The sequence below is a fragment of the Danio aesculapii genome, chromosome 24 (assembly GCF_903798145.1).
Source record: "Danio aesculapii chromosome 24, fDanAes4.1, whole genome shotgun sequence".
Taxonomy (NCBI): domain Eukaryota; kingdom Metazoa; phylum Chordata; class Actinopteri; order Cypriniformes; family Danionidae; genus Danio; species Danio aesculapii.
In genome coordinates, this window is record NC_079458.1 from 13030338 (window position 1) to 13054904 (window position 24567).

Here is a 24567-nt window from a genome sequence, read left to right on the forward strand (position 1 = left end):
AGGAATTGATGTACAAGATGCACTTGGAACAAATATCTTAAAATATTTTTTTTTATTTAAAATAATTGTTTTTCATGTTTGAAATATTATTTATTCTCGTGTTTAAAGCTTTTGTCATTATGTTACTTCAGTGTCTCTCAGAGTTTTAATTACAAACGCATTTTATACCTTTTCAAATATTTTTTTTTTTTTGTGCATGCTTTATAAGTGCTCATACATTGTTTACCCAGAGAGTTTACATGGTCATAATACAGCAAGTAATACAACAAGCATTTTGCTTGGGCTTGCTTCTTGCTTTTGCTTTACAATGGCCTTCATGGGTGAACATTAGCCAGTGGGGGAGTGTCTTTTGTCTCTCCAGGTGTGAATTATTCATGTCCATTGTCACTCCCACGCATACAGTATTCTGATCCAAAACAGACTTTACAAAATGTAAATCATTGTAATGCTTTCTTTGAATGAGAGAACAGAATAATTTTCACTTTGAAGTAAATATTCTAGCCTACAAGACTGGTTACTCAAAGGTCTTATTCAGGCCATTAAGAGTGGTTTTTTGGAACTTATTTCAGCTACTTTTATTCTCCAAAACCTACTAACCACCCAGAATTTTTTTTTTTCTAAAAAACGCAAGCCTGTACATCAACATTTCTCACATTTTACTGTAGCACAGTTTGTGCTGAATACAAAAAAATATATACAAGTTGGCTAATACTATGTAATAAGTAGCTAAAATAAGCACAATTATCAGGGCATATTGAAACATCTTAGGGTCCCCAAAATCCCCTCAGAGGATTAAAATGTAGCATTGGACAATTTTACAAGATTTGGGGCCCTTTCTTTTATTGCTTCATGAGGGGTTCTATTACTTAAAGCAACTTTTTAAAGTTTATATGCATATCAGAAAATTCATCCTAGATTGTGGGACTATAAGTCTACTCGATGAACAAATAAATGCTATTTGATCAAAAAAAAAAAAAAAAAAAAAAAGATTTACTCACCCTCAAATGGTTCCAAACATTTAGGAGTTTCCAATGGCTTTTTAAAAAAATGTTACAAACCCCTTATATGGGGTTTGACTACCATAGTAGGATAAACAAATGCTATGGAAGTCAGTGGTAACAGGTTTCCAACATTCATTCATTTATTTTACTTCGGCTTAGTCCCTTATTTATCAAGGGTCACCACAATGGAATGAAGCACCAACTATTCTGGCATACATTTTACTGAGCAGGTACCCTTCCAGCCACAACCCAGTAATGTGAAACACTCATACATTCTCACACTCACACACACAATTATACATTCATTCATTCATTTTCCTTCGACTTAGTCCCTTATTTATCAGGGGTCACCACAACAGAATGAACTGCCAACTTATCCAGCATATGTTTTACACAGCAGATGCCCTTCCAGCTGCAACCCAGTACTCTGAAATATCCATACACACTCATTGACACACATATACTACGGACAATTAAGCTTATCCAATTTACCTATAGGACATGTGTTTGGACTGTGGGGGAAAACAGAGCACCTGGAGGGAACCCACTCAAACACAGGGAGAACATGCAAACTCCACACACAAATGCCAACTGGTCCAGCCAGAACTTGAACTAGAACCCTGTGAGGTGACAGTGCTAACCACTGAGCCACCGCGCTGCCCACGTTTCCGACATTTTATTAAAGTGACTTATTTAGTGTTCAACAGAAAAAAGAAACTCAAACAGGTTTGTGACAAGTGAATGTTGAGTAAACGATCCCTTTAATGGTGATCTCAAGGCTATACATGAGTGAAAAAATATATATAACAATGTTGCATTGAATTTGTTCAGTGGATAGTGCAAGTCATATTTTTACCTGTCAATAATACAATAAATAAGTTGAAGGAAAGCTGCTCAAAAAATAAAAATGCAATCGTTCACTCAACCTTCGTGTCAATCCAAGCCACAATGACTTTTTTCTTTTGTGAATTATAAGCTTTCAAGCTTCAAACAGGATGCAAGAGCAGCATAAAAGCGGTCTATATGACTTTGGAAATATTGAGTGTTTTGAAGTCAAACTGCATGACAGCCTCGTGTGTCAAATATATGGAGAAAACACTTGAGATCTGCTGTAGTTTTCCATGACGCTTTCATGACATTGAAATTCTTTTTAAATTCAAATGATTTCTTTTTTGATTTGTATTGATTGAAACCTGATACAGTTCACATAATTGGTCATTTAGTTAACTGACACACTGTAATATTTCAATAAATAATATTAATAAATAATAATAGAAATTAAAGCTGCAAGCAGCGATGAAAGGGACCTCGCACCCGGTGGCCTTAGGATGAAAGAACAGTGGACAATAATAATTTAATCTGATATATATATCACAGATCACAGATTTATGCCAAACTTCCTCCTGTCAGCAGGCGATTCAATAACTGTGACTCAATATTGGCATGTAGATGTATTCAGGAGAGGAATTTTATCAACCATTTTATAGTTTCGGGTAGATCAGACATTGTGTAGTTCAGTTATAAGTACTTCCTCTTTCATGGCGGAACAATGATTTGTCAGGCCGACACAGCCACGCCCTTCAGCGAAAACTCTAGATCTTCACAATATATCACAGTGCTTCCCACACATAGAGTTTACTTGGACGGGCTGCCCAGGTATATTAATGGCCGCCCAAGTATATTTGGTGAAAAATGAATAAAAATGTTTTATTATTCGTTTACACTTTATTTGTATTCTCCTAATAAAGACAAATATTCGCGATCAATTAACCAGTGGAAAAACTTCTCTCACTCTGCACATTTCTTACTGCTGGTTCTGTGTGTGCGAAAAACTGTCAACACTCACACAGACAGTCACGTGCTCTGCAGACCTGCAGAGTCTGCTTTTTGCACAAAATGCGTCTGGCCGTAGTTTCTGAATCTCCTAAAATTCGGCTTTTACTTTCACTTTTAATGTCTCCTCATTAGTATGCATTTTGCATTACCATTTCAGAGCTGACTGCGTGCGTACAGCCACGAGAGAAATATTAAATTATTAATTTTTTAATAAACGACTCAGATAATCTTTACTATACGCTCTGAGAAAACAAAAACTACTGGCTGCAAAATATTTGTTCACCATTAGAAATGGATAATCAACTAATTTGCCATATTTAAATAATCCACACTTTTTATTTTTTAATTATTATAATTTTTAGCAATGTTGTGTTTTTATTCATTTTTTTCTGTTACTTATTTCTCATTTGCTGTATATTTTATTAATTAAATGATGTTAATATATTACATACTTCATACATATCTAAAATGCTTTGGCAATACTGTACAAAATATATTGCCAATAAAGCAACTTTAGAGAGAGATAGAGCAGCCTTTACAAAAAGTGAATTGACTCAATAGCAGTAGCTGTTGCTTCAGTTGATGTGACAAGAATATCTTTATTAGTAAAATACAATAATCAACATTGCATGAATAAACTAAATTATGTTAGCTGAACTAAATATTGTGACTGAGAAGAACTAAAAAACAGTTGTTGAGACAACTCAAAGTTCTTACTGCATCAAGTTGCCTTGTTTTTTTTTTTTTAAATGTTTTCTCAACAATTATTTTTTACAGTGTGTGCGTGAATCGTAGCTCGGGGGCCAGTCTGTCAAATGTGCATAGGTGGTGCTGTTATACCTATAACAAATGTCAGTTTACACCACTTCTGGGGCGTGTGCAAACTTTCATGAGTTTTCAGGCATGTTTACACCCTCAAAATCGCAATTCATTCCAGAGAAGAAGAGCAATTCCAAAAGTATCTACACACTGTTTCGGTGCTCAGTTCCTAATAAGAAGAAGAAGAAGAAGAAGAAGAAATTGCAGAGTATAGAAGAAGAATATTAAATAAACAATAAATGTTAATTTGTTACTGCACAACTCAAAATTGGATCAGTGAAAAGTGCTTTTCCCCTCCAAATGATTCCTTTTTGAGGCATTAATGTCTGTTCAATGGAAGAGACCATAAAACTTCATTGAAATTGAACGATGAATTCCACACTACTCTGACATAAGGGGTGAGTGAATGCTAGAAATGTCATAGCTGGGTGAGCTAGTTTTTTCAAGTATGTGTGTGTGTTTGTGTTTGTGCAGACGATAGGTCCTAAGGAAGGATGGCAGGTGTACAGTTCGGCACAGGATGCAGACGGACGCTGTATCTGCACTGTGGTCGCACCGGAACAAAACCTCTGCTCCAGGGATGCCAAGAGCCGACAGCTCCGACAGCTGCTGGAGAAGGTCTTATGCATAAACACACTTTTATTTTCCGCTCTGTTTTCTTTTTTTTCTGATTCATACCATATATAGCACATATTGTATACTGAAAATGTATGCATTCATATTCACATCCAGTTGAAAAGTTTGACATCAGTAAGAGTTTCAGCAATATGCAATAAAATGCACTGCACTGTTAAAAAGTGGCAATGCAGATTTTTTGACTTAAGCAAAACATTTAGAAATATTTCAAATAAACGCTGGTCTTTTGAACTATCAATTGATCAAAACATCCTGGAAAAAAGGGGTTTTTATAGCAGTGTTAAGAAAGGTTTCTTTAACTAGTCTCATAGGACTCTCATACTTTCATCATTTCATCACTTTGTTGTCTATCATGAGGGAATTTGTGAGTGCACTGAACTCAATCAGTGAGCATTTTCAGCGTTGACTGTTTTAAAATCGTATTGGCTGCTCCATTCAACATAAATGTTTGTAATTGGTTAAAGGGTGTGGGGTGGTGCCATGAAATTGCTGCATTCAAAGTTATTTACAGTGTCAATGAGTTGGGATTCTCACTCAAATCATAGATGATTTGCCCTTACGACAGAGTATTTCTTTGTCAAATATCGTATTTATGGGTTGAAGCTCATGTAAACATATTTTTGAACATGTCCTTCAGCACACTTTACTCTATATAAAGAAGTCACTGCAGCACTGCACATGACCTGCTGGAAAACTGCACCAAAAATGCATTTACTGATGGCTTTTTATTTGAAAACTCCTAAGAAACATTAAAATGAAGGTAAATTCCTTTTTGCCAGATATTAAGACATAAACCAAATTTTTTTATATAGTTAATAATTTTATATTAAATTGTTTTATATAGTGCTGGGATGTGAAAATATCCTGCTGATATTTAGAAATCTTACTTATTTATCTTTTAAACGCACAATTTTTCCCACATGGCAAATCTGTCCAATATGTGTATATTTTGGGTCCTGTTGATTGTTGAATTTATTTCTACCCCATGAAGATAACAAAAACCAACAACCCGTTACAAGAGAAATATATTTCTTTGCTCATATAACTCAGGCTAGAGTGTTTGAAAGATTATTTATTTCTGTAGTCCAACATATTATATCTTATATCATCTCATAATACAACAGCTTACATCACACAGTTTTTAAATAAATCATATGTTATTACGTGTTTTTAAATGTAAGTGTTTATATTTATATTAGCAAGCCTTTGTTACAGTGCAGATACGGGCAGTCAAACAAGAAGTTAGGAGGGGCGTGGTTGATTTGACGTACAAGCGTTTAGTTGGAAGCTTGATTCCGCGGCTCCACCTCTGGCTCCGTCTGGTAGTCATTCTGCGCATGCCCAGGCTCCAAATTCAGCAGGTTTTTTTGCGAAAGTTTGTGCCCGTCTTGAGGTGTTTTTCATTCAAAGCGTTTAATGGGAAAAGGCGCTGTTACGTCGTCCATATTTTTTTATAGTCATTGGTAATGTCCCAAATGAACAGTTTGCATTTTCTCTTAATTCATTACAACTCTTATAATTTCATTTAATTGGCCTTTTTTAAATCTTTTCTTGAACTTGTGGGACTCTTTATGTTTAGTTTTGTTGCATTTTTGCCACAGAAACCCAAAAGTGTCTGACCCTGACATATACACACACATATTTCTTTTTCCCTTAATATATTTAATGGAATTACTCAAACTTAGCAAAGTCATTTTGCAAAAATATTTTGCAAATATGAACGCATGGATCTCTCTTAATATTCTAATACTAAAAAAAACTACTTGGATAGTTTTTGCACATTTTATGGCCTCATAAAAAAGGTGCATTAAAATCATGATGTTATTAACCATGCACTGCAAATGTAGTGCAAATATTGGAAACACCAGTAATAGCCAGGGCTTTAGTTTCCTCTCTCTGCATTTCTTCCTGCTTTCTCTCCTTTCTATCAATCAATGTACACACAAACTGGCATCATTTGGCTAGTACATATTGTGTGGACAACTAATGTACTGTTTTGCCTCAGGGACTCGCACACTTGCACAGGAACTACTGTAGCCTGCCACTAATACTGGAATGAACACACACACGCACACACACACACACACACACACACACACATATGCAGACACACACACACACACACACACACACATATGCAGAGAGACACACACACACACACACACACACACACACACACACACACACACACATATGCAGACACACTTACACTCACACTCACACACACACACACACACACCCTACTTGTCCTTTTGCTCTTTCTTTCAATCACACATTACATATTCACCTCCCCCATGGTTTTTCTCTTTTATCAATCTCATTCACACTTAGGACCTTTAAACACACACACATACAGAAAAAGTGCTTCCACTGCGTTCGTGAGAGGCTGATTTTATGCAGGTCATTAATACCTGATTTCATGATAAATGATACATGCCTCAATCCAGCGGGAGCCTGGCTGCCGTTAATATTGATATGTACATTTATTAACGCCTCCGTTTTCCCTATAGCCCCGAAAAGAAAGTCCGGGCCTACAGAGGACGCATCTCATTCATGATTCATGGGTTTCTGCTTTTCAAGCGCCCCAGTCAAGGTAGCTAATCAGAGCATTTGACGGGGACAAACAATGTGTGATTGTAGCAACCTTTCAGGGTTTTTTTTTTTTTTTTGATCAGCACCTTTTTAAAGATTCATTAATTGTTGTCAGTTTATCCACAACTTATGCAGAGAGATGTGTCTTTGAAAAGTGCCTCCCATTACTTATTACCCAGATCCGCTGAGGCTAAAGTTTTAATTTGCGAAATAATAAATTCCCCTACTCACAATCATGTCACGTACTGTATATAATGCGTTTTCCATGCGAATGTCCACAGTGACCGGTGACTAATGGAACAAAAAACAAACAAAAGAGTACGGTTCATTAAAATTTTCAGAGGATTTCATTATTTACTGGTTCAAATTACATGGTTTAGTTTACATCTACAGCGGTTCATTCCACTGTGGTGACCCCTGATTAATAAAGGGACTAAGCTGAAAAGAAAATGAATGAATGAATGAGTTTACATCCACACTAGTTCAAAAGTTTGGGGTTGGTAAGTATTTTTTCAGATTTTGTGCGGTCATCAACATAAGATGCATTTCTTTGCCATGGAACAGTAAAAACTGTGTTATTGTGCAATATTACATATTACAGAATTATGTATTGCATAATATTACTGTATATTTTCTATTTTTAAGGGATATTTCCAAATATTCAATTCAATCCATGTTTATATGCATAGCGCTTTTAAAATGTAGATTGTGTCAGCAGCTTAACATAGAAGTTGAGTTTAGTTCAGTTCAGTGAGGTTTAAATTTTCACAGCTGAAAGTCCAAACACTGAAGATCAAATCCATCGATAGACCGCTCCACAAGTCCCAAACCAAGCCAGTGGCGACAGTGGCGAGAAACAAATTTCACCAATTGACAAATATGACAATTCTGTAATGACTTTGCCTGCCCTATTTTGTTTCAAACTTATTGGAGTTTCTTTATTAAGCCTCCATGAGATATACAGTACTTCTTTTCCTATTATGGATGTCAATGGCTACCGGTTTCCAACAGTCTTCAAAATAAACAGAACAACGAAAGTTATAAAGGTTTGGAAAACTCAGGTTAGTTAATGCAGAGTAAATTTTAATTTCAGGGTTGTACTATCACTTTAAAGGGCACCTGTGATGAAGATCATATTTTTAAACTGTTTGGACAGAACTGTAGGTATAGTGCATCCACAGTCATATTGGGGAGATAGAAAGACAACAAGTCTCTTTTTTGAAAATCAAAATAGGATCCAAATCCCTCCCATTTTGAGTGTGGTTTCCCCGCCCACAGAATTAATTGACAGCCGCTTCTTAACATGTCTCCATAGGAACACGTATAATCATATCAACAAGACGTGCAAAACAACCGGGATTAAAAGATCTGTTGAGCCCTCTGTGATTATCAATCATCATCAAATTTGATCAAGAATGAGTTTTACAAATTTAAAGCGTTTTTAAAACAGTGCATGTTTGTAATGAATTACTGCGATTTTACCATCTTTATCACCACAGCCGCATGTCAGTACAATTATAAAAGAAGATAATTGGGAAAGTTCTTACTGTAGTATTTCTCATAAATGTTACATGAGATCTGCTTCCTTCACTGTGCTGTTTATCTGATGCAGCTGAGGAAGAGATTAAGGCACACTGTGACGTGGGAACGGTGGGCGGGGAGAACCAGCATTAAAGGCACAGGCAACAAAAACAGCTACAGTACATAGTGTTCAGAGCTGAAAATTCCAATATTCAAAAAGGTATAATAAATAATCTGATGGGTGTTTTGAGCTGAAACTTTAAATACATTCTGGAAACATGAAAGACTTATCTTTAATCGTGAAAAAGGGGGTAAAAGAGGTGCCCTTTAAAGGGATATTTCCAAATATGATAATTTTTTTAATGACTTTGTCACCCCATTTAGTTTCAAACCTATTGGATTTTCTTTATTAAACCAGTAGTCATTGACTCCATGACCATTGATATAGAATACTTTTTTATATATTTTTTTTCCTATTATGGATGTCAATGGCTACCAGTCTTCAAAATAAACACAACAAAGAAAGTTGAAAAGGTTTGGACACTCAGGTTTGTTATTGAAGATTTTATTGTTCATTAATTAAATTTTAATTTTGAGGGTGAACTATCCCTTTAATATACTTTAAAATGCTATTTATTATTGCAGTAGCAAAGGTGAATTGTCAGAATACATTACCAAGTCTTCAATCTAACATGGTTCTTATGAAATCATTACTATGACTGCATGATAAAGATGAATTATTATATTTCTTCTAAAAAAAAGTTTTGCAACAACACACCGACTGAGCCATTGTATGTATACTGCAAGTCATGAGATGTTCATTCAGTATAATATCCTGTAACTAGTTGTATAGAGGAAACTGGAGGGTCTATAAACAGCATTTGTTTGATGAAAAATGATTAACTTGTTACTTATTGAAATTAACAAAACTCAAAGGTGCCTGATATTATTTACGCAACTGAAGCAGCTTAAACGGAAAAATAGATCTTGGCATTTAGCAGGAACTGATATTAATCTGTTAAAATGAAGATACATGTGAAGATTTTTCCAAAATTACACATGTGCAGTAGTAAAATATCATTGCATTAATTTGGTACACATTTACACTATGCATGGGACGATAACCGGTTTTAAGGATTACCCTGGTTTGGAAAAGTCACAGTTTGAAAATGTTCTGTTTTGCTGTTTCAAGGTATATGTAAGTTGTTGTTGTTTTGTTGTCAAAATGATTTAATTTTATTTATTTAGGGCAACAGTATCTCCAGCAGCAAAGGAGCATTCACATCAAAAGTTACTGATCAGCCCACGATTCAGCAAACATCTGAAAAACAAATCTCTTATGCACCAACATCCTATAAACCTGCACAGTGGCTTATTTATATCCACAGAAAAGAAATATATCCAAAGATGCCTATTTAAATTTAAATCTCTGCTTTACTTAAAAAAAAACATACAATTACCGGCCACTTTATTAGGTACACTTTACTAGTATTGGCTTGGACCCCCTTTTGCCTTCAGAACTGCCTTAATCCTTCATGGCATAGATTTAACAAGGTACTGGAAATATTCCTCAGAAATGTTGGTCTATATTGACATGATAGCATCACGCAGTTGCTGCAGATTTGTAGGCTGCACATCCATGATGCAAATCTACCCTTCCACCACATCCCACAAGTGCTCTATTGGATTGAGGTCTGGTGACTGTGGAGGCTGTTCGAGAGGAGAGTGAACTCATTGTCATGTTTAAGAAACCAGTCTGATATGATTCAGGCTTTATGACATGGTGCATTATCCTGTTGGAAGTAGCCATCAGAAGATGGGTACACTGTTGTCATAAAGGGATGGACATGGTCAGCAACCGTCCTCAGTTAGGCAGTGGCATTGACACAATGCTCAATTGGTATTAATGGCCCCAAAGCGTGCCATGAAAATATCCCTCACACTATTACACCACCACCAGCAGTCTGAACCAATGATACAAGGCAGGATGGATCCATGCGTTTATGTTCTTGATGCCAAATTTTGACCCTACCATTTGAATGTTGGGCATCCAGGAAGAGCTAGGATTTTATGATTACAAGGAGGTTTCATGTTGTTGATGCCAAATTCTGATCCTACCATCCAAATGTCGCAGCAGAAATCAAGACTCATCAGACCAGGCAACGTTTTTCCAAACTTTTGGTGAGCCTGTGCAAATTGTAGCCTCAGTTTCCTGTTCAGGAGTGGCACCCAGTGTGATTTTCAACTGCTGTAGCCCATTCGCCAAAGTTTGATGTGTTGTGCATTCAGAGATGCTCTTCTGCATACCTCGGTTGTAACGAGTGGTTGTTTGAGTTACTGTTGCCTTTCTATCAGCTCGAACCAGTCTGGCCATTCTCCTCTGACCTCTGGTATCAACAAGTCATTTGCGCTTACAGAACATCCGCTCACTGGATATTTTCTCTTTTTCAGACCATTCTCTGTAAACTCTAAAGATGGTTGTGCGTGAAAACCCTGGTAGATCAGAAGTTTCTGAAATACTCAGATCAGCCCGTCTGGCACCAACAACCATGCCACGTTCAAAGTCACTTAAATCTCCTTTCTTCCCCATTCTGATGCTTGGTTTGAAATGCAGCTGATCTTATTGACCATGTCTACATGCCTAAATGCATTGAGCTGCTGCCATGTGATTGGCTGATTTTCATTAACGAGCAGTTGGATTGCGTTAACGAGCAGTTGGACTGTTATACCTAATAAAGTGGCCAGTGAGTGTATTTTAAAGCAGTAATCACAATACCGCAATACAGTGAAACCATGATATTTTTATCCAAGGTTATCACACCGTCAGAATCTTATACCGGCTTATGCCTAATTTGCACCAACCCGAAAGAACTGTGCTGAAAATTTAATGTAGTTATTTGTGTACTATTACAACCCAATCGTTAGTTTTGCTAACGGCTAACGTCATAGCTTGTGATCTTTGTGACATAGGTGCAGAACATGTCTCAGTCTATTGAGGTCCTCAATCTGCGCACACAGCGTGATTTCCAGTATGTCATGAAAATGGAAAATCAAATGAAAGGCTTACGGACCAAGTTCCGGCAAATTGAAGAGGACAGAAAAACTATAATGGCCAGGAACTTTAAGGTATGTATTTATTAGGTTACAAAAGACCGGCTACTGAAAATGCAATCATCAGCATCGGTCATGAATATTGTATGTGCCATGTCAAAATGTTAAATATATGTATGCCTATAATAGAACAGCTTTCACAACAACCGCATAATAGAATGCATTTTACAGCTAAATGCTGTTTATTGGGAGCAACCTGTAAAGCTTAACAGCCTCTCTTTCTCTGTGTGTGTGCCTACAGGAGCTAAAAGATCGTATGGATGAACTCCAGCCATTGATTCCTGTGCTGGAGCAGTACAAAACAGATGCTAAGCTGATCTCTCAGTTCAAAGAGGAAATCAGGAATCTGTCTGCGGTTCTGACGGGCATCCAGGAAGAGCTGGGAGCTTATGACTACGAGACGCTCTATCAGAGAGTCCTCAGCCTAGACAGCCGTCTGCGAAACTGCATGAGCAAACTCAGTGAGTATAATCCAATTACAATAAGAACTGAAATGTAGATGCAAAAAAAGGCTGACGATAAAATGATGACTGTAATTAGCAAGTGTTTGATATAATGTTTACGCTCCAAAGCGGAACTAATTGCATTGCTTTCCAGAGGGCACCTTGATGTCAAAACAACATAAAAAAATACATAAAAAAACAATGTCAAAAATGCTAATCAATTTGATGTCAAAATCTCGACGTCTATTTGACATCCACACATCAATGCCCCTTTGACCACTAAAATAACGATTCAAAAACAAAAGTTATATTCATCTGAAAGCTTCGACTCCAAATTTACAATGGATTTTGTATCCCCAAAATGCATGTAAACTACCTTGATGTCAAAAACAGCATCAATTTGACATCTAACATCGGCGTCAAAAAGCCCTGTTATCGATTTTTGACACATTTTTTGACACCAATGCCAATGTGATGTCATTTTGACATCAAGGTAGTCAATTCACATCAAATTGATTTACATTTTTGACATGTTATCATGCATCTTTTTATGTAGTTTTGACATCAAGGTGCCTGCTGAGTTGAATTGCAACACAGAAACCATTTATCGATTTTTCACATTAATCAGCAGCACAGCGCACGTTTAGGTTTGTATAAATATGAATAGTTCTCAAATTGATCGTATGGTTGGCTAAAAATGAAGACAAATGACTTGGTGATTTAGTTTTAAGCCAGTTGAAACAGCGCTGATAGGTCACACTTTATATTGATGGTCCGTTTGTTGAATTTAAGTTACACTGCATCGACCTGCCAACTAATTCTCATTAGATTATAAATAGACTGTTAGGTTGGGGTTAGGGTTAGGATAAATTGACATGTACTTGCAAAGTTTGTTATAGTCAGTTAAATGTCTGTTTAGCAGCAGTATCAACAGATATTAATCAGACAGTCTACTAATACTCAAATGGACCATCAAGTGTTACCTGCTGATATTCTCAATGGCACTGATAAAGATGAGAAACACTGAATCTAATCCAGTTAAAAAGCTAATCACTGCATTTATCAATGATGTACTTTAGTACTAGCATCCACGCCATGGTTTTGAATTTACATTGTAGTCACATTTAATTATGGTAATAAGGCGCAATGTATGGTTTTACATTAGGATTATGATAATCTAAATGTTTGATATTTTGGATTGACAAAGTTTCATTGAAATAACTTTATAATCTTTATTTTAAAAAATTAATTGTTGTAAATGCTGTACCTGTAATTTGTGAAATGTCAGGTTGATGGGTTTGTCATGTCCTGGCGATAAAAGAATAGTTTAATATTTAACTGCCTGTTTATTAAACTATCCTTCGATTTTTAAATCTGCCTTACAAGAGTTCACACTTAGCTGATGATTGATTATAAAGCGTGTTTAGCATGCTGTCCTGGGAGAGAGCCCTGAGCTCATAAGATCCTCGAGCCCAGGGCTCCCTCCCTTTGCAGAGCGAGAGGGAAGTTTGAGCTCAGGTAGATCTCGAAACTCTTCTGCTGTTGTAGCTAAAGAAAAATAGGGATTGCTATGAAAAGACTTATTATGAGCATTATTATTATGAATTACTTACTATGAGCACGTCTATGGTGCTGATTTGGATTAGTCAATATACTTAAGTTACATGTTTTTGGCCGATGGAAGGAAACCGGGGGACCCAGGGGAAACCCACGGGAGCACATGGACAACATGTAAACTCCGCACAGAAACGTTGACTGGCTTGGTAAAGACTAGAACCAGTAATGTTCTTGCTGTGAGGCAACAGTGTTAACCACTGGGCCACCGTGTCACCCATCTAGGAAAGGAGGAGTAGGGGTGGAAGGGGGGATTCTTCACAACGAAGATGGCTGTAGTATGGAATTTAGGTTATTTATGGTGACTTAGGAATCATCTGATTGGTAAATGATAATTTGGCTAATGCATGACCAGCTGTGTTCAATCATAAGCATGTGCTCTTCGCGAAATTAGTTTATAAATAAACTTCATTTGAATTGGAAAGAAACAGATTTGCCATTTGCTGTGATGGTCATCAATATCAACTGATGTGAACATTTGCATTGTTAAATGAATGTTTTGGCCATATTGTCCAGCACTATTCACAGTAAAAGCTTTTATTTCTTGTTCTGATTTGACTTTATAGAACAATAGTTTAGTTTTATATCATTTTAAACTATTAAAGGCTCACAATGTATTCAATATAGAGATATTTACAGAAGATAAACCCTTGCGTTCAAACACATCAATACATGGAGGTGATTGAATGGAAAAATAACACCGGGTTTGAACTTTAGTTGGACTGTTTTTAAAGTGACATGTTATCTTTAAAATGCAACACTCGTGGCAGGCAGGAAGCTCAAAAATGATGCGAGACAGGTCAAAACAGCCAGCGGCATCTGTCTGAATGTTTATGGCTCTACTGACAGAGCTTACAAAATGTAGCAATTTATTGCACACTTAAAAATTCAGTAAAAACAAAACTTTTTCTGTTTTAATATATTTTAAAATGTAACATACTCCACATTTCTTTTTTCAGAATTCTTTGATAAATAGAAAAGAAGCCGTTTCGATCATTTTAACCTTTACTGAATAAAATTTAAATATCTGATCTCAAACTATTGAATGGCAGTGTATGTGAATGCTTATTCAAAAAAACAAGTTTCTCTATGATTTGTGTGACATTGTGCATTCATATTTATTGAAATTAAATTAGCTTGAAGCACATTATAGAACAGCTTTTAAAATAAAGTTGCAAAGTGATGTTTTATTTAGAACTAAAAATATCCTGCCCAAAGCAAATTATAAAACCTCAGCTTTTACCTCCAGCTACAGTTTGTCTGCACTGGATATTCAATTAATTCAATGCAATGAAACAACAATGGGATTTCAAGCGGCCCTCAAATAACCCTCCTAATTCTGAAGTGCTAAAAAGCCTTACAATATTAATAAGTTGGTTTGGCAATTTTAACAGATGTTTCAATATGTTATTAATATCTATGATAATTGCATCCTAGCATTGGGGGTTGAATGCACGAAGCTAGTACATCATTAAGAGTTGCAGTTGTTTTTCACAAGAAAGTCTTAAATCATGAAATTGCTTCTCGGAAAAGAAGGAAAGACAATGTTGTTAAATAATAACATATATTAATTTTGAGGTTTTGTTTTCCAGCTTGTGGTAAATTAATGAAAATCACTGGCCCTGTAACTATAAAGACATCTGGAACAAGGTTTGGCGCTTGGATGACCGACCCGTTTGCTTCTCCAAGAAACAACCGGGTAAGTTCTGAAGGAGGCGGAACTAGCTTGATGGATGTTCTGTCATATATCGCTGATTAATCTTCTTCCTTTGGATTACTAATACCTGCTTTCCACCAGATATAAAATAATTGAATGTGCAGCTCATATACATACTTTAATCTCTGTCTTGTCGTTTTCCTACAGGTTTGGTATATGGACACTTACACAAACAGCAAGGTGGTTCGAGAGTATAAAAGCATCGACGACTTTGTCGCCGGCCAGGAATCGCGAACCTATTACCTCCCCTTCAAATGGGCCGGAACCAACCATGTGGTCTACAATGGCTCTCTGTACTACAACAAGGAGCAAAGCAACATCATTGTCAAATACAGCTTTGATACCGGACGGGTTCTCACCCAACGTGCCTTGGAGTACGCTGGATTTCACAACGTCTACCCCTACACCTGGGGAGGCTTTTCGGACATCGACCTCATGGCAGATGAGCTGGGATTGTGGGCTGTATATGCCACCAATCAGAATGCAGGAAACATCGTGATTTCGCAGATGGAGCCGCAGACGCTGGAGGTTCTCCAGACGTGGAACACAGAATATTCCAAAAGGAACGCAGGTGAGTCTTTTATGATCTGCGGCACGCTCTACATCACCAACTCCCATTTGACAGGAGCCAAGGTGTATTATTCCTACAATACAAAGACCTCAGCGTACGAGTACATGGACATCCCGTTCCACAACCAGTACTTTCACATCTCCATGCTCGACTACAACGCTCGAGAACGAGCGCTTTACGCTTGGAACAACGGACATCAGGTCATTTTCAACGTCACGCTTTTTCATGTCATCAAAACCGAAGACGATTCCTAATGGACTTGTGAATGATTTGGCTTGTTCTTTTCTACTCATTCATGGTTCTTTTTCCACAGTTAAACAGACATTCTTGCCTTTTTATCACTGCGGTTTGAGTCTAAATGATGACACACGAAGACTTAATTATGAAAAGCCATTAAAAACTGAGTTCTTTTATTCATCTGCTCATAGCTGCTCTGAAAGTTAGGCCTTACTCGCAATATTTTCCAGACGGATTGCTCTACTGCATGAATGTCTGATTATTTCGCCATTTGTTATTTGTGATCTTTGTATATTAAGAAATCCTGTTTTCTTATATAGTGACGTGCTTTTGGCGGCTTTAATTTCTCCAGACTTCTCTGGTAATCTCCTGTTGTGTCAAGTTTAGTTGTACAAACTGTAGAGCTCTGAATATGAACCTATGTAAATGATTGTAACATTCATTGTCACTGTGAGAGGAAAGATTTTATATTAAATCTAGAAACAACAACAATAAACCAACGTGAACAAAACCACAAATCTACATCCATAAACGTAAACAACAGCACGGGAAGGAGCTGTGTGCGACACAGAGCAATTTTGTCAGCATCCAACCTGAATTCACAGGGGTTATAATGAGGTCATTTGCTGATGATTGTGACAAGCCCGACCGAGGCTGCGTTCACATTCATTTACGGCCAGCCCTCCTCACTTGATGACTTTGAATGCTGTCCTTTGGCATTTTCAATCAAGATCAAGGGCACGGGAGCCGGGAGGGGATGATTCCAACTCCTCTTGGCAATTTCCTCTCCCTTCATGTCTCTGTCAAGCGTCTGCTTGGGCACTGGGAATTTAAATGCACTTTTACCGTCATCAATTCAGCACTGGGAATAGATCACCCACAGGGATTTACTACTGCTGTTTCCTACCATCGCACCAAGTATATTTCTTATGAATAATTGCTGCTTGCAACACAGTCTAGCAGAATGTGAAAGTTCTTGTGGAAGTTCTATTGGCTATATAATATTACAGATTTTATAATCATGTAATGTACAGTGTATCTATAAATGTCAATTTATTAATCACTTTTTATTGTAATTTGTGGGCAGCTTGTAACAGAACTTAAATCACAACAGTTTTTTGTGGATTTATTCAGTAAACCGACCACAAGAATCAACTGTGAACAAATCCGATGACACTGTTCACTGAAATGAAATATCTCAAAGCTATAAATTTACTAGTAATCTGCAGTTATTTTCCACAAAAACATTATTATTGCAGTTTGGAAACTTGAACTATTCATTCCTCTTATGAAGCCACAATTTCCTATGGGTGTGTAAAAAAACTAGTTTGGTATTTTTGGACCTCAGTTTAATAAGGCTTATTTTACAAATGCAAAAAAATGAATGGCTCAGCAGGGAAGCAATATCTATATGCCTATAATTTCTTCATCATAATAATGTTTTATCAGATGACAAATCCAATACGGACTGATATTCACATTCAGCAGCCACCTGATAGTTTCGGTTGAAGCAACGGAGTGCATTGTGCTCCACATTGCAACTCATTTCAAATTCCAGAGAATGTGCAAAAATATGAGAAACTCAGTGGGACGCCATACTATTTCTATTCTCCATCCTTGCACTGATATTTTTAGCCTCTTTTTCTGTAACCGAATGGAAAAACTTTCCAGTGGAAGAAGCACAAATCATTTCATTTCAATCCCATGGGACTCACCTGCACAAAGTGATGTTAAATTCATGCTTTATGATAGTATTACTGAGAAATATTCATATTCAGACATTTCTGCCATTTACAAGCTTTTTCTGACAACAATTTGGGACAACAAGAAGGAATTAAGCTAACTTATCTATCTATCTATCTAATATATATATATATTTTTTTTTTTTTTTTTTTTTTTCAATTGGTACTAATGGGCCCAAAGTGTGCCAAGAAAATATTCCCCCACACCATTACACCACCACCACCAGCCTGAACTGTTGATACAAGGCAGGATGGATCCATGCTTTCCTGTTATTGACGCCAAATTCTGACCCTACCATCCGAATGTCGCAGCAGAAACTGACACTCATCAGACCAGGCAACGCTTTTCCAATCGTCTATTGTCCAATTTTGGTAAGCCTATGTGAATTATAGCTTCAATTTCCTGTTCTTAGCTGACATGCACCTGGTGTGGTCTTATATCTATGCTATAGCCTATCCACCTCAAGGTTGGACATGTTGTGTATTCAGAGATACTCTTTTGCATACCTTGGTTGTAACGAGTGGTTATTTGAGTAACTTTCTATCAGCTCGAATCAGTCTGGCCATTCTCCTCATCAATGAGGCATTTGCATCCACAAAACTGCCACTCACTGGATTTTTTTTCTTTTTCAGACCATTCTCTCTAAACCCTAGAGTTGGTTGTACGTGAAAATCCCAGTAGATCAGCAGTTTCTGAAATACCCAGACCAGCCTGTCTGGGGCTAACAACCACACTACGTTCAAAGTCTCTTAAAGCACCTTTCTTCTCCATTCTGATGCTCGGTTTGAACTGCAGCAGATCGTCTTGACCATGTCTACATGCCTAAATGAATTGAGTTGCTACCACGTGATTGGCTGATTAGAAATTTGCATTAACAAGCAGTTGGATAGGTGTACCTATTAAATTGGCCGGTGAGTGTAATTTTTTGAGTGCACTTGAAAATTATCCAAATCTCTCAAAAGCAAATCATCATACAATTAAACTGCATTTCAATGAAAATCAATTGCACAGAATTCCTGATATCTTTTTGATAAAATGTAACCATAATTCTGAAATCTGTTCTCCATTCATGGCATTTGTTGGAGCTGTCTCTCCACTGACTGCCGCTTCAAAAAAATGAAGTTTAAAAAAAAAACACCGCCAGAAGGGAGTCTGCATAATACATGAACGAACTTCTGACTTTTCAGTGACTTTAAGAAAGCGTTCTTATTTTATTGAGTCTTCTCACACAGATTAAAAACACCGGGTCAATTATATAATGAGAAGAAGAAAAAACTAACACCAGCCTGGCATTCGCTCCTTTAAGAAATAAAGTCTGCAACACTGATCAAAGAAATCTGTCTGGTGTCTTGATAGCATCTGTCCTTAATACATTCTCATTCCGAGAGATCGTTACTTTTGTGTTTATGCAGATGAGTTCAAATATAGCATTGCTTTTGAGATTCAAGGCTCATTCTTGTGAGCGTCAGATCTTTTCTAGAAAGACAAACTTCTTCAAGTGTTGCTGTTCTCAAGGGAGTTCCTTCTCTGGCCCTCTGAACCACAAATTAAAAGGCAGATAGCGTCAACTTGGACTTTTAAGTCTAAAATGTTTTTCTTTAACAGCAGGCTTATCTCCCAGCAGAACTTTCAGATCACACATCTGCTGGTGGACTTGAGTCTTGATTAAAGGAATTCCCTTTTCTTGTGAAATTGAACAATTACTGGTAGTTTAATCACTCTAGTTTTATAGTTGTAAACATCAGCGCCAAATGGTTTAAACGCAGTTTCACCATTAACGATGGAGGTTAATTTATGATTGTGTTTTAGGGCTGTCTGTTCTTTTTTGCCACAAAATAAAATATAAACAGATTAATAGATGAAGGAAGAACGTAAAACTGTGGGTATCGTTATCTAAAATTGAATGATTAATATTATTAAAAGCAATCATAAATCTTGCACCTAAATTTTATTTAGATTTGAAGAATAAAGTAGTTTGTTCTCATTTCCCCTCCAACATTTTAAATTATATCCAAGTTGGAATGTCAATAATTTTGTAAATGGATTAATTAAACAGTTTTCATTAAACTGAAATATTGAAATATTAATTAAAATTTAAATATTATTAACAAATCAAAGTACATTGTTTTTTTTATAAGTAAATGTTAGAATTAAATAAAACTACACAGTAAGAAAATGCTGGGTTCCTCAAACTCGGTTTGTGTTGGGTCAACTTAAAGGAATAGTAGTTTTTACAGATTTATTTGGATTGAACATAAAACAATTAAATTGCCTTAAAAAACTAAATAATTGTGTTGTTTCAGCTCATTTTAAAGAAGTTGTTTGAACAATTCACTTTTGAGTGTTTTTTATAGAAAAATATTGAATCTAAAGAATCCTTTTTCATGTTAACTAAAAGTTATGAAACCTTATTATAAAGCACCTGCTTCAAATGTTATCACTCGATAGAATGGGCGTTATCATTGGTTATCAGCTGATAGATATGGGCCAGTAGGTGCCTTCTGCATATAATCCATGTGGATGGATTATAATAGCCTTCTGAGCCTACTAGTAGGCACAGAAGGCCCCTACTGGCCCATATCTATCAGCTGATAACCACTGATAACGCCCATTAACAATAACATTCAAATTGGCTGTTATAAAGCATTCAATAAACTCAAATATATAAATATTAATAAAAATAGAATTATTAAATACAAATCAGTGAATTGCTTTTTTGTTTATACATTAGTAAATATTAAAATACATAAAACTAGTAAAGTTAGTAGAAATATATTTCATTGAATAAAACTTGAACACAAAGAATTACTGGTCATGTTAATATTTATGAAACCTTATTATAAAGTGTTTAATAGCATTGAGTAACCTCAAATATTAATAAGAATATAATTAAAAACAAATCAGTGAATTACTTTTTTTTTTCATTAGTAAATATTAGAAATAAAACTAGTGAAATATATTTCTAGTAAATATATGTTAACTAATAGTTATGAAACCTTATTATAAAATGTTAGACATTATTCTAGATCACTGAACATATTTTTTTCACAAGGTAGACATGTTTTATATGGGTCAAGGGATGTAAATAATTGCACCAATACAATTTTTTATAGAATAAATTGCACACAATTAACATGTCAAATTACAGCCCTAAAATGTAAATCTGAAACATGTAATTTGCTTTTATCCTGAAATCCCTCCAGCTCTAGATAGCACTCGATATATTTTGATGAAAAAAAGATGAAAGCAAAGTCTCATGATACATGATCAAACTCAATATGTCACCGCATTAAGAATGTACAGGACTATTTACCGAGCAAGCTTTGATTATTTCTCTACACAAATTCCAAAACTGCTTTTTGCCATCATGTCATTGGCCCAAACTAAAGCCGAGAGTAATTCTCCAGTAGATCAACAGCGGTCTGCATTTCATTTCACATTGAAAAAGAGTTACAGAAAAAAATCACCACTGATTTCCATATCAATCAGCGTAACCTGTTATTCCTCTATGTACCTGTGTGTGCGTATGTGATTCGCTAGTTCTCACTGCTCCCCAGTGTTGTGATATTGGCATTCTTTATGATTCCTCCACTGCTAGTGTCGCCCAGTGTTATGTTAGGAAATGTAAAGTGTTACGGTTTCTCTCCCCCTGACAAAGGCGCATCAAATCTTTGAGAAGGATCTTTGAAATGGAGAGAGGCAAGCGCCTGAGGGAAGGGTTTTCCACTGCCATGAATTTCAATAAAGACGCTGGGGAAAGGCAGGGAACAATCAGCACCAACTCCATAGTCCATTTCTGCCTAATCAGGTCACATTGAAACTAACAGTGTCAGATTAATATTCTCTTCCTCAATGTTCAATTACTGAATATTCTGTTTTAAATTCCAATTATTATCCTTATCATTGCTGTTTCTTATCTGTTTTTATGTGCCAGCAGGCCATGCTCTTTACCCTTGAGGTTTTCGATCGATTAGAATGTGAGATTCAGATTACTTTTGTGAAAACACCACACAGATTTGCAGATCATCATAAAATGGACACAAATCAAGTTGGAGGGTGAAGCATTTGGGTCATTTTTTGGTGGAGATGCAAGCATAAAATTCATTTAAAGTGTGCTGTGTGCATACAAAAAGGTGGTTTCATAACCGAGATGAAACAAAGGCACAGGCAAATCAATCTCTTGATTGAAATTTATGCAATGCAACTCAAAGAACCTGTTTCTGAGGGAGACGAAATATTGAAATCAAAGCGAAGACTCTCTTTCATTCTTTAGCAAGACTCTGGTATTATTTTATGCTTGAAAAGTTAATCGAAACAGCCTCTTTTTAACTATTCTAAATGTTATGTCTAAATGGTCCAGGGAAATAAATGACTTCATTTATTTGGGGGTTTAGAATTTTGGAAGGTTGAAAATCATATTCGAGGGACTGAAAAATCAATATTGAATCACAAGATGCATGAAATGAAAACTCAAAGCTCAGCCAATGAACTCTCAGGTAATGAATATTTTAAATGTTAAAACTATAATGAATTATTTTATTAATTCAAACTTTAATGCGTCTTCGTTAACTTAAAGTTATATATTATAGATTTTTTAAATAGGTTAGCTACCTTAAATTTTATTCTTTTATATTTTTTAAATCAATATTTTATCAATCAATACACATTTTTAAATGTAATAGTTTTAATAACTAATTTCTAATAATTGATTTTTATCTTTGACATGATGACAGTACATAATTTCTTAGAGGCTTTTCATGATAGTTAAGCCTTTAAACTGCACTTTAAGCTAAATACTACTGTGTTAACCAGTCAAGTTAGGGTAATTAGGCGAGTCATTGTATAACGATGGTTTGTTCTGTAGACAATTGGAAAAATATTGCTTGAAGGGGCTAATAATATTGACCTTTAAAAAAGTTGTGCATAGCAAAAAGCATTGTGAAAACAATCTCCAAAGATCGCTGAAAAGGACTAAAAATTGAGTATTAATCATGCCAGTCTAGTTGGTGAGGAAAAGGGTCAGCATGCTTGTTGCATGGTCTAAAAAGTTTGTCCAGGCATGTTTGACCCCCATTTCCCGGTTTGTTGGACAAGTGTGAATGCTCTGAATCAGACCCAGGTATGATTCAGTTGGCCAGCTCTGGCCCATTTGGTAGAGGTGTGCTAGAGCGCCGTTCAGTTGGGCTTTGGTGCGGTACGCTTGTAGTGTGAGTACAAAGCGAGCCTGAATGCAAAACTAAAAGACCCAAAGCCACTTTTAAGGGACTGTTTCATATGGATTTATTAATCATTCTTACTGTTCAATGAACGCAAACTGCCATAGTTTATCAAAGATGCAAACCCCTCGCTCCACATCAGCTGCACATAAGCAAACCTCCTAATACATGCAGCATGATAACTTCATGAACATTTTTGAGCATCAAAAGTGGTGGATCTGTTCAGCAAAAGATTGACTGTGACGGTGTGTCACTGTATCCCAAACTACTTTAAAAAAAAAAAAGAACTAAAGCAATCTCTATTGTATGGAGCGAGAGTGCTTCTCTTCTGTTAAACCAAACAGTCGCATAATCAATGACGCAAGCTTGGTTGGCCTCAGAAGGCAAACAATGCAATGTGCGTGCAGGCCGAGGGTGAGAGGGGATGGGGACAATCACATCTGGACATGGTTCAAAGAAAACCATGCCTAGTGTAAGTACACTTAATTACCTTAATTAGAAATAATTGCAGCATGCCTATAACCAGGGGTGCCTAATCTGGGTCCTGAATGGCCAATGTCCTGCAGAGTTTAGCTCAAACTTACAGAGAAGGGTGTGGCTGCAGATTTGCGCTTGCACTTTCAGGCTTGCACTCTCGGACATGCATTCTCAGGCAACGGCGCTTCTTCTGCAAGTGACATCATTTACAATCGACACCTGTGCCCGCTTGCATGAAAGTCCTTCTGTAACTTAAGAGTGTCCCCTGAGGGGTAAAAATCCCTGAGGTAAGGGGTTTTATTAACAGCATTGCAACAAATTTCTCATCTGTCACTAGGGGTGTCAAAATAATTAGTTTCTTCAGTGCACCACGATGCAGATGCGGACAATTCACTATAGGTTCAGTAATAATCATAACCGGTTATTATGTACTGATGTCATTGATCTCATATGCACTACGTCGCGGTAGCTTACTATGGCGAGGGAGGCGAGCGCGAGTATTTACAACGCTAAACTACTTAAAAACGCAGAAACTCTAAACAATTTCACTGCGTGTGTGTTTGCTGGACAGTCCTTTACTGACACTTACAGCAGAAGCCCCTATTTCACTGCGATTGAGAGGATGAAAGTAAACTCCATTTCTCTCTCTCACTGTGGCCCAGTTGACCTGCTGGGCGTGACTTTTCCTCTCCTCTCAGCTGTTACAGCGATACTTCTGGATACAGACACGAGCGCGTGTCTGCAGAGTTTTCTCCACCGTGTCTATCATGGATCAGCTGTGATCGCCGCTGCCGTTTATCAGTGTCACTCTGTGAAGAGCGCCAGCGCCAATCTCAGATCTTTATGTTTATTTACCTTTAAACAACACGAGCATTTATAGCACAGTTTATATATCTGACTGTTTGTATTAAAGGGCAAAATTGTATTACAAATAGTATATAAATATAAATATATTTATACATTTTATTACACTCAGAGACCGTCCCTGCCAAAAATCAGCTCTTTTGAATTCCATGCAGTCACCATTATCCAC

General features: G+C 36.6%; 1 protein-coding gene across 1 annotated transcript in view; it reads left to right on the forward strand.

The window, feature by feature from the left end:
• Positions 1-16908, forward strand: part of olfm3a (olfactomedin 3a) — a 28034-nt gene extending 11126 nt beyond the window's left edge. The window contains exons 2-6 of the mRNA XM_056450625.1: positions 4131-4274; positions 11376-11531; positions 11758-11977; positions 15166-15272; positions 15438-16908. Of these exons, the coding sequence (XP_056306600.1) occupies positions 4131-4274; positions 11376-11531; positions 11758-11977; positions 15166-15272; positions 15438-16115 (1305 nt within the window). The 3' untranslated portion in view covers positions 16116-16908. The remainder of the gene's footprint in view (positions 1-4130; positions 4275-11375; positions 11532-11757; positions 11978-15165; positions 15273-15437) is intronic.
• The last annotated feature ends 7659 nt before the right edge of the window (positions 16909-24567 follow it).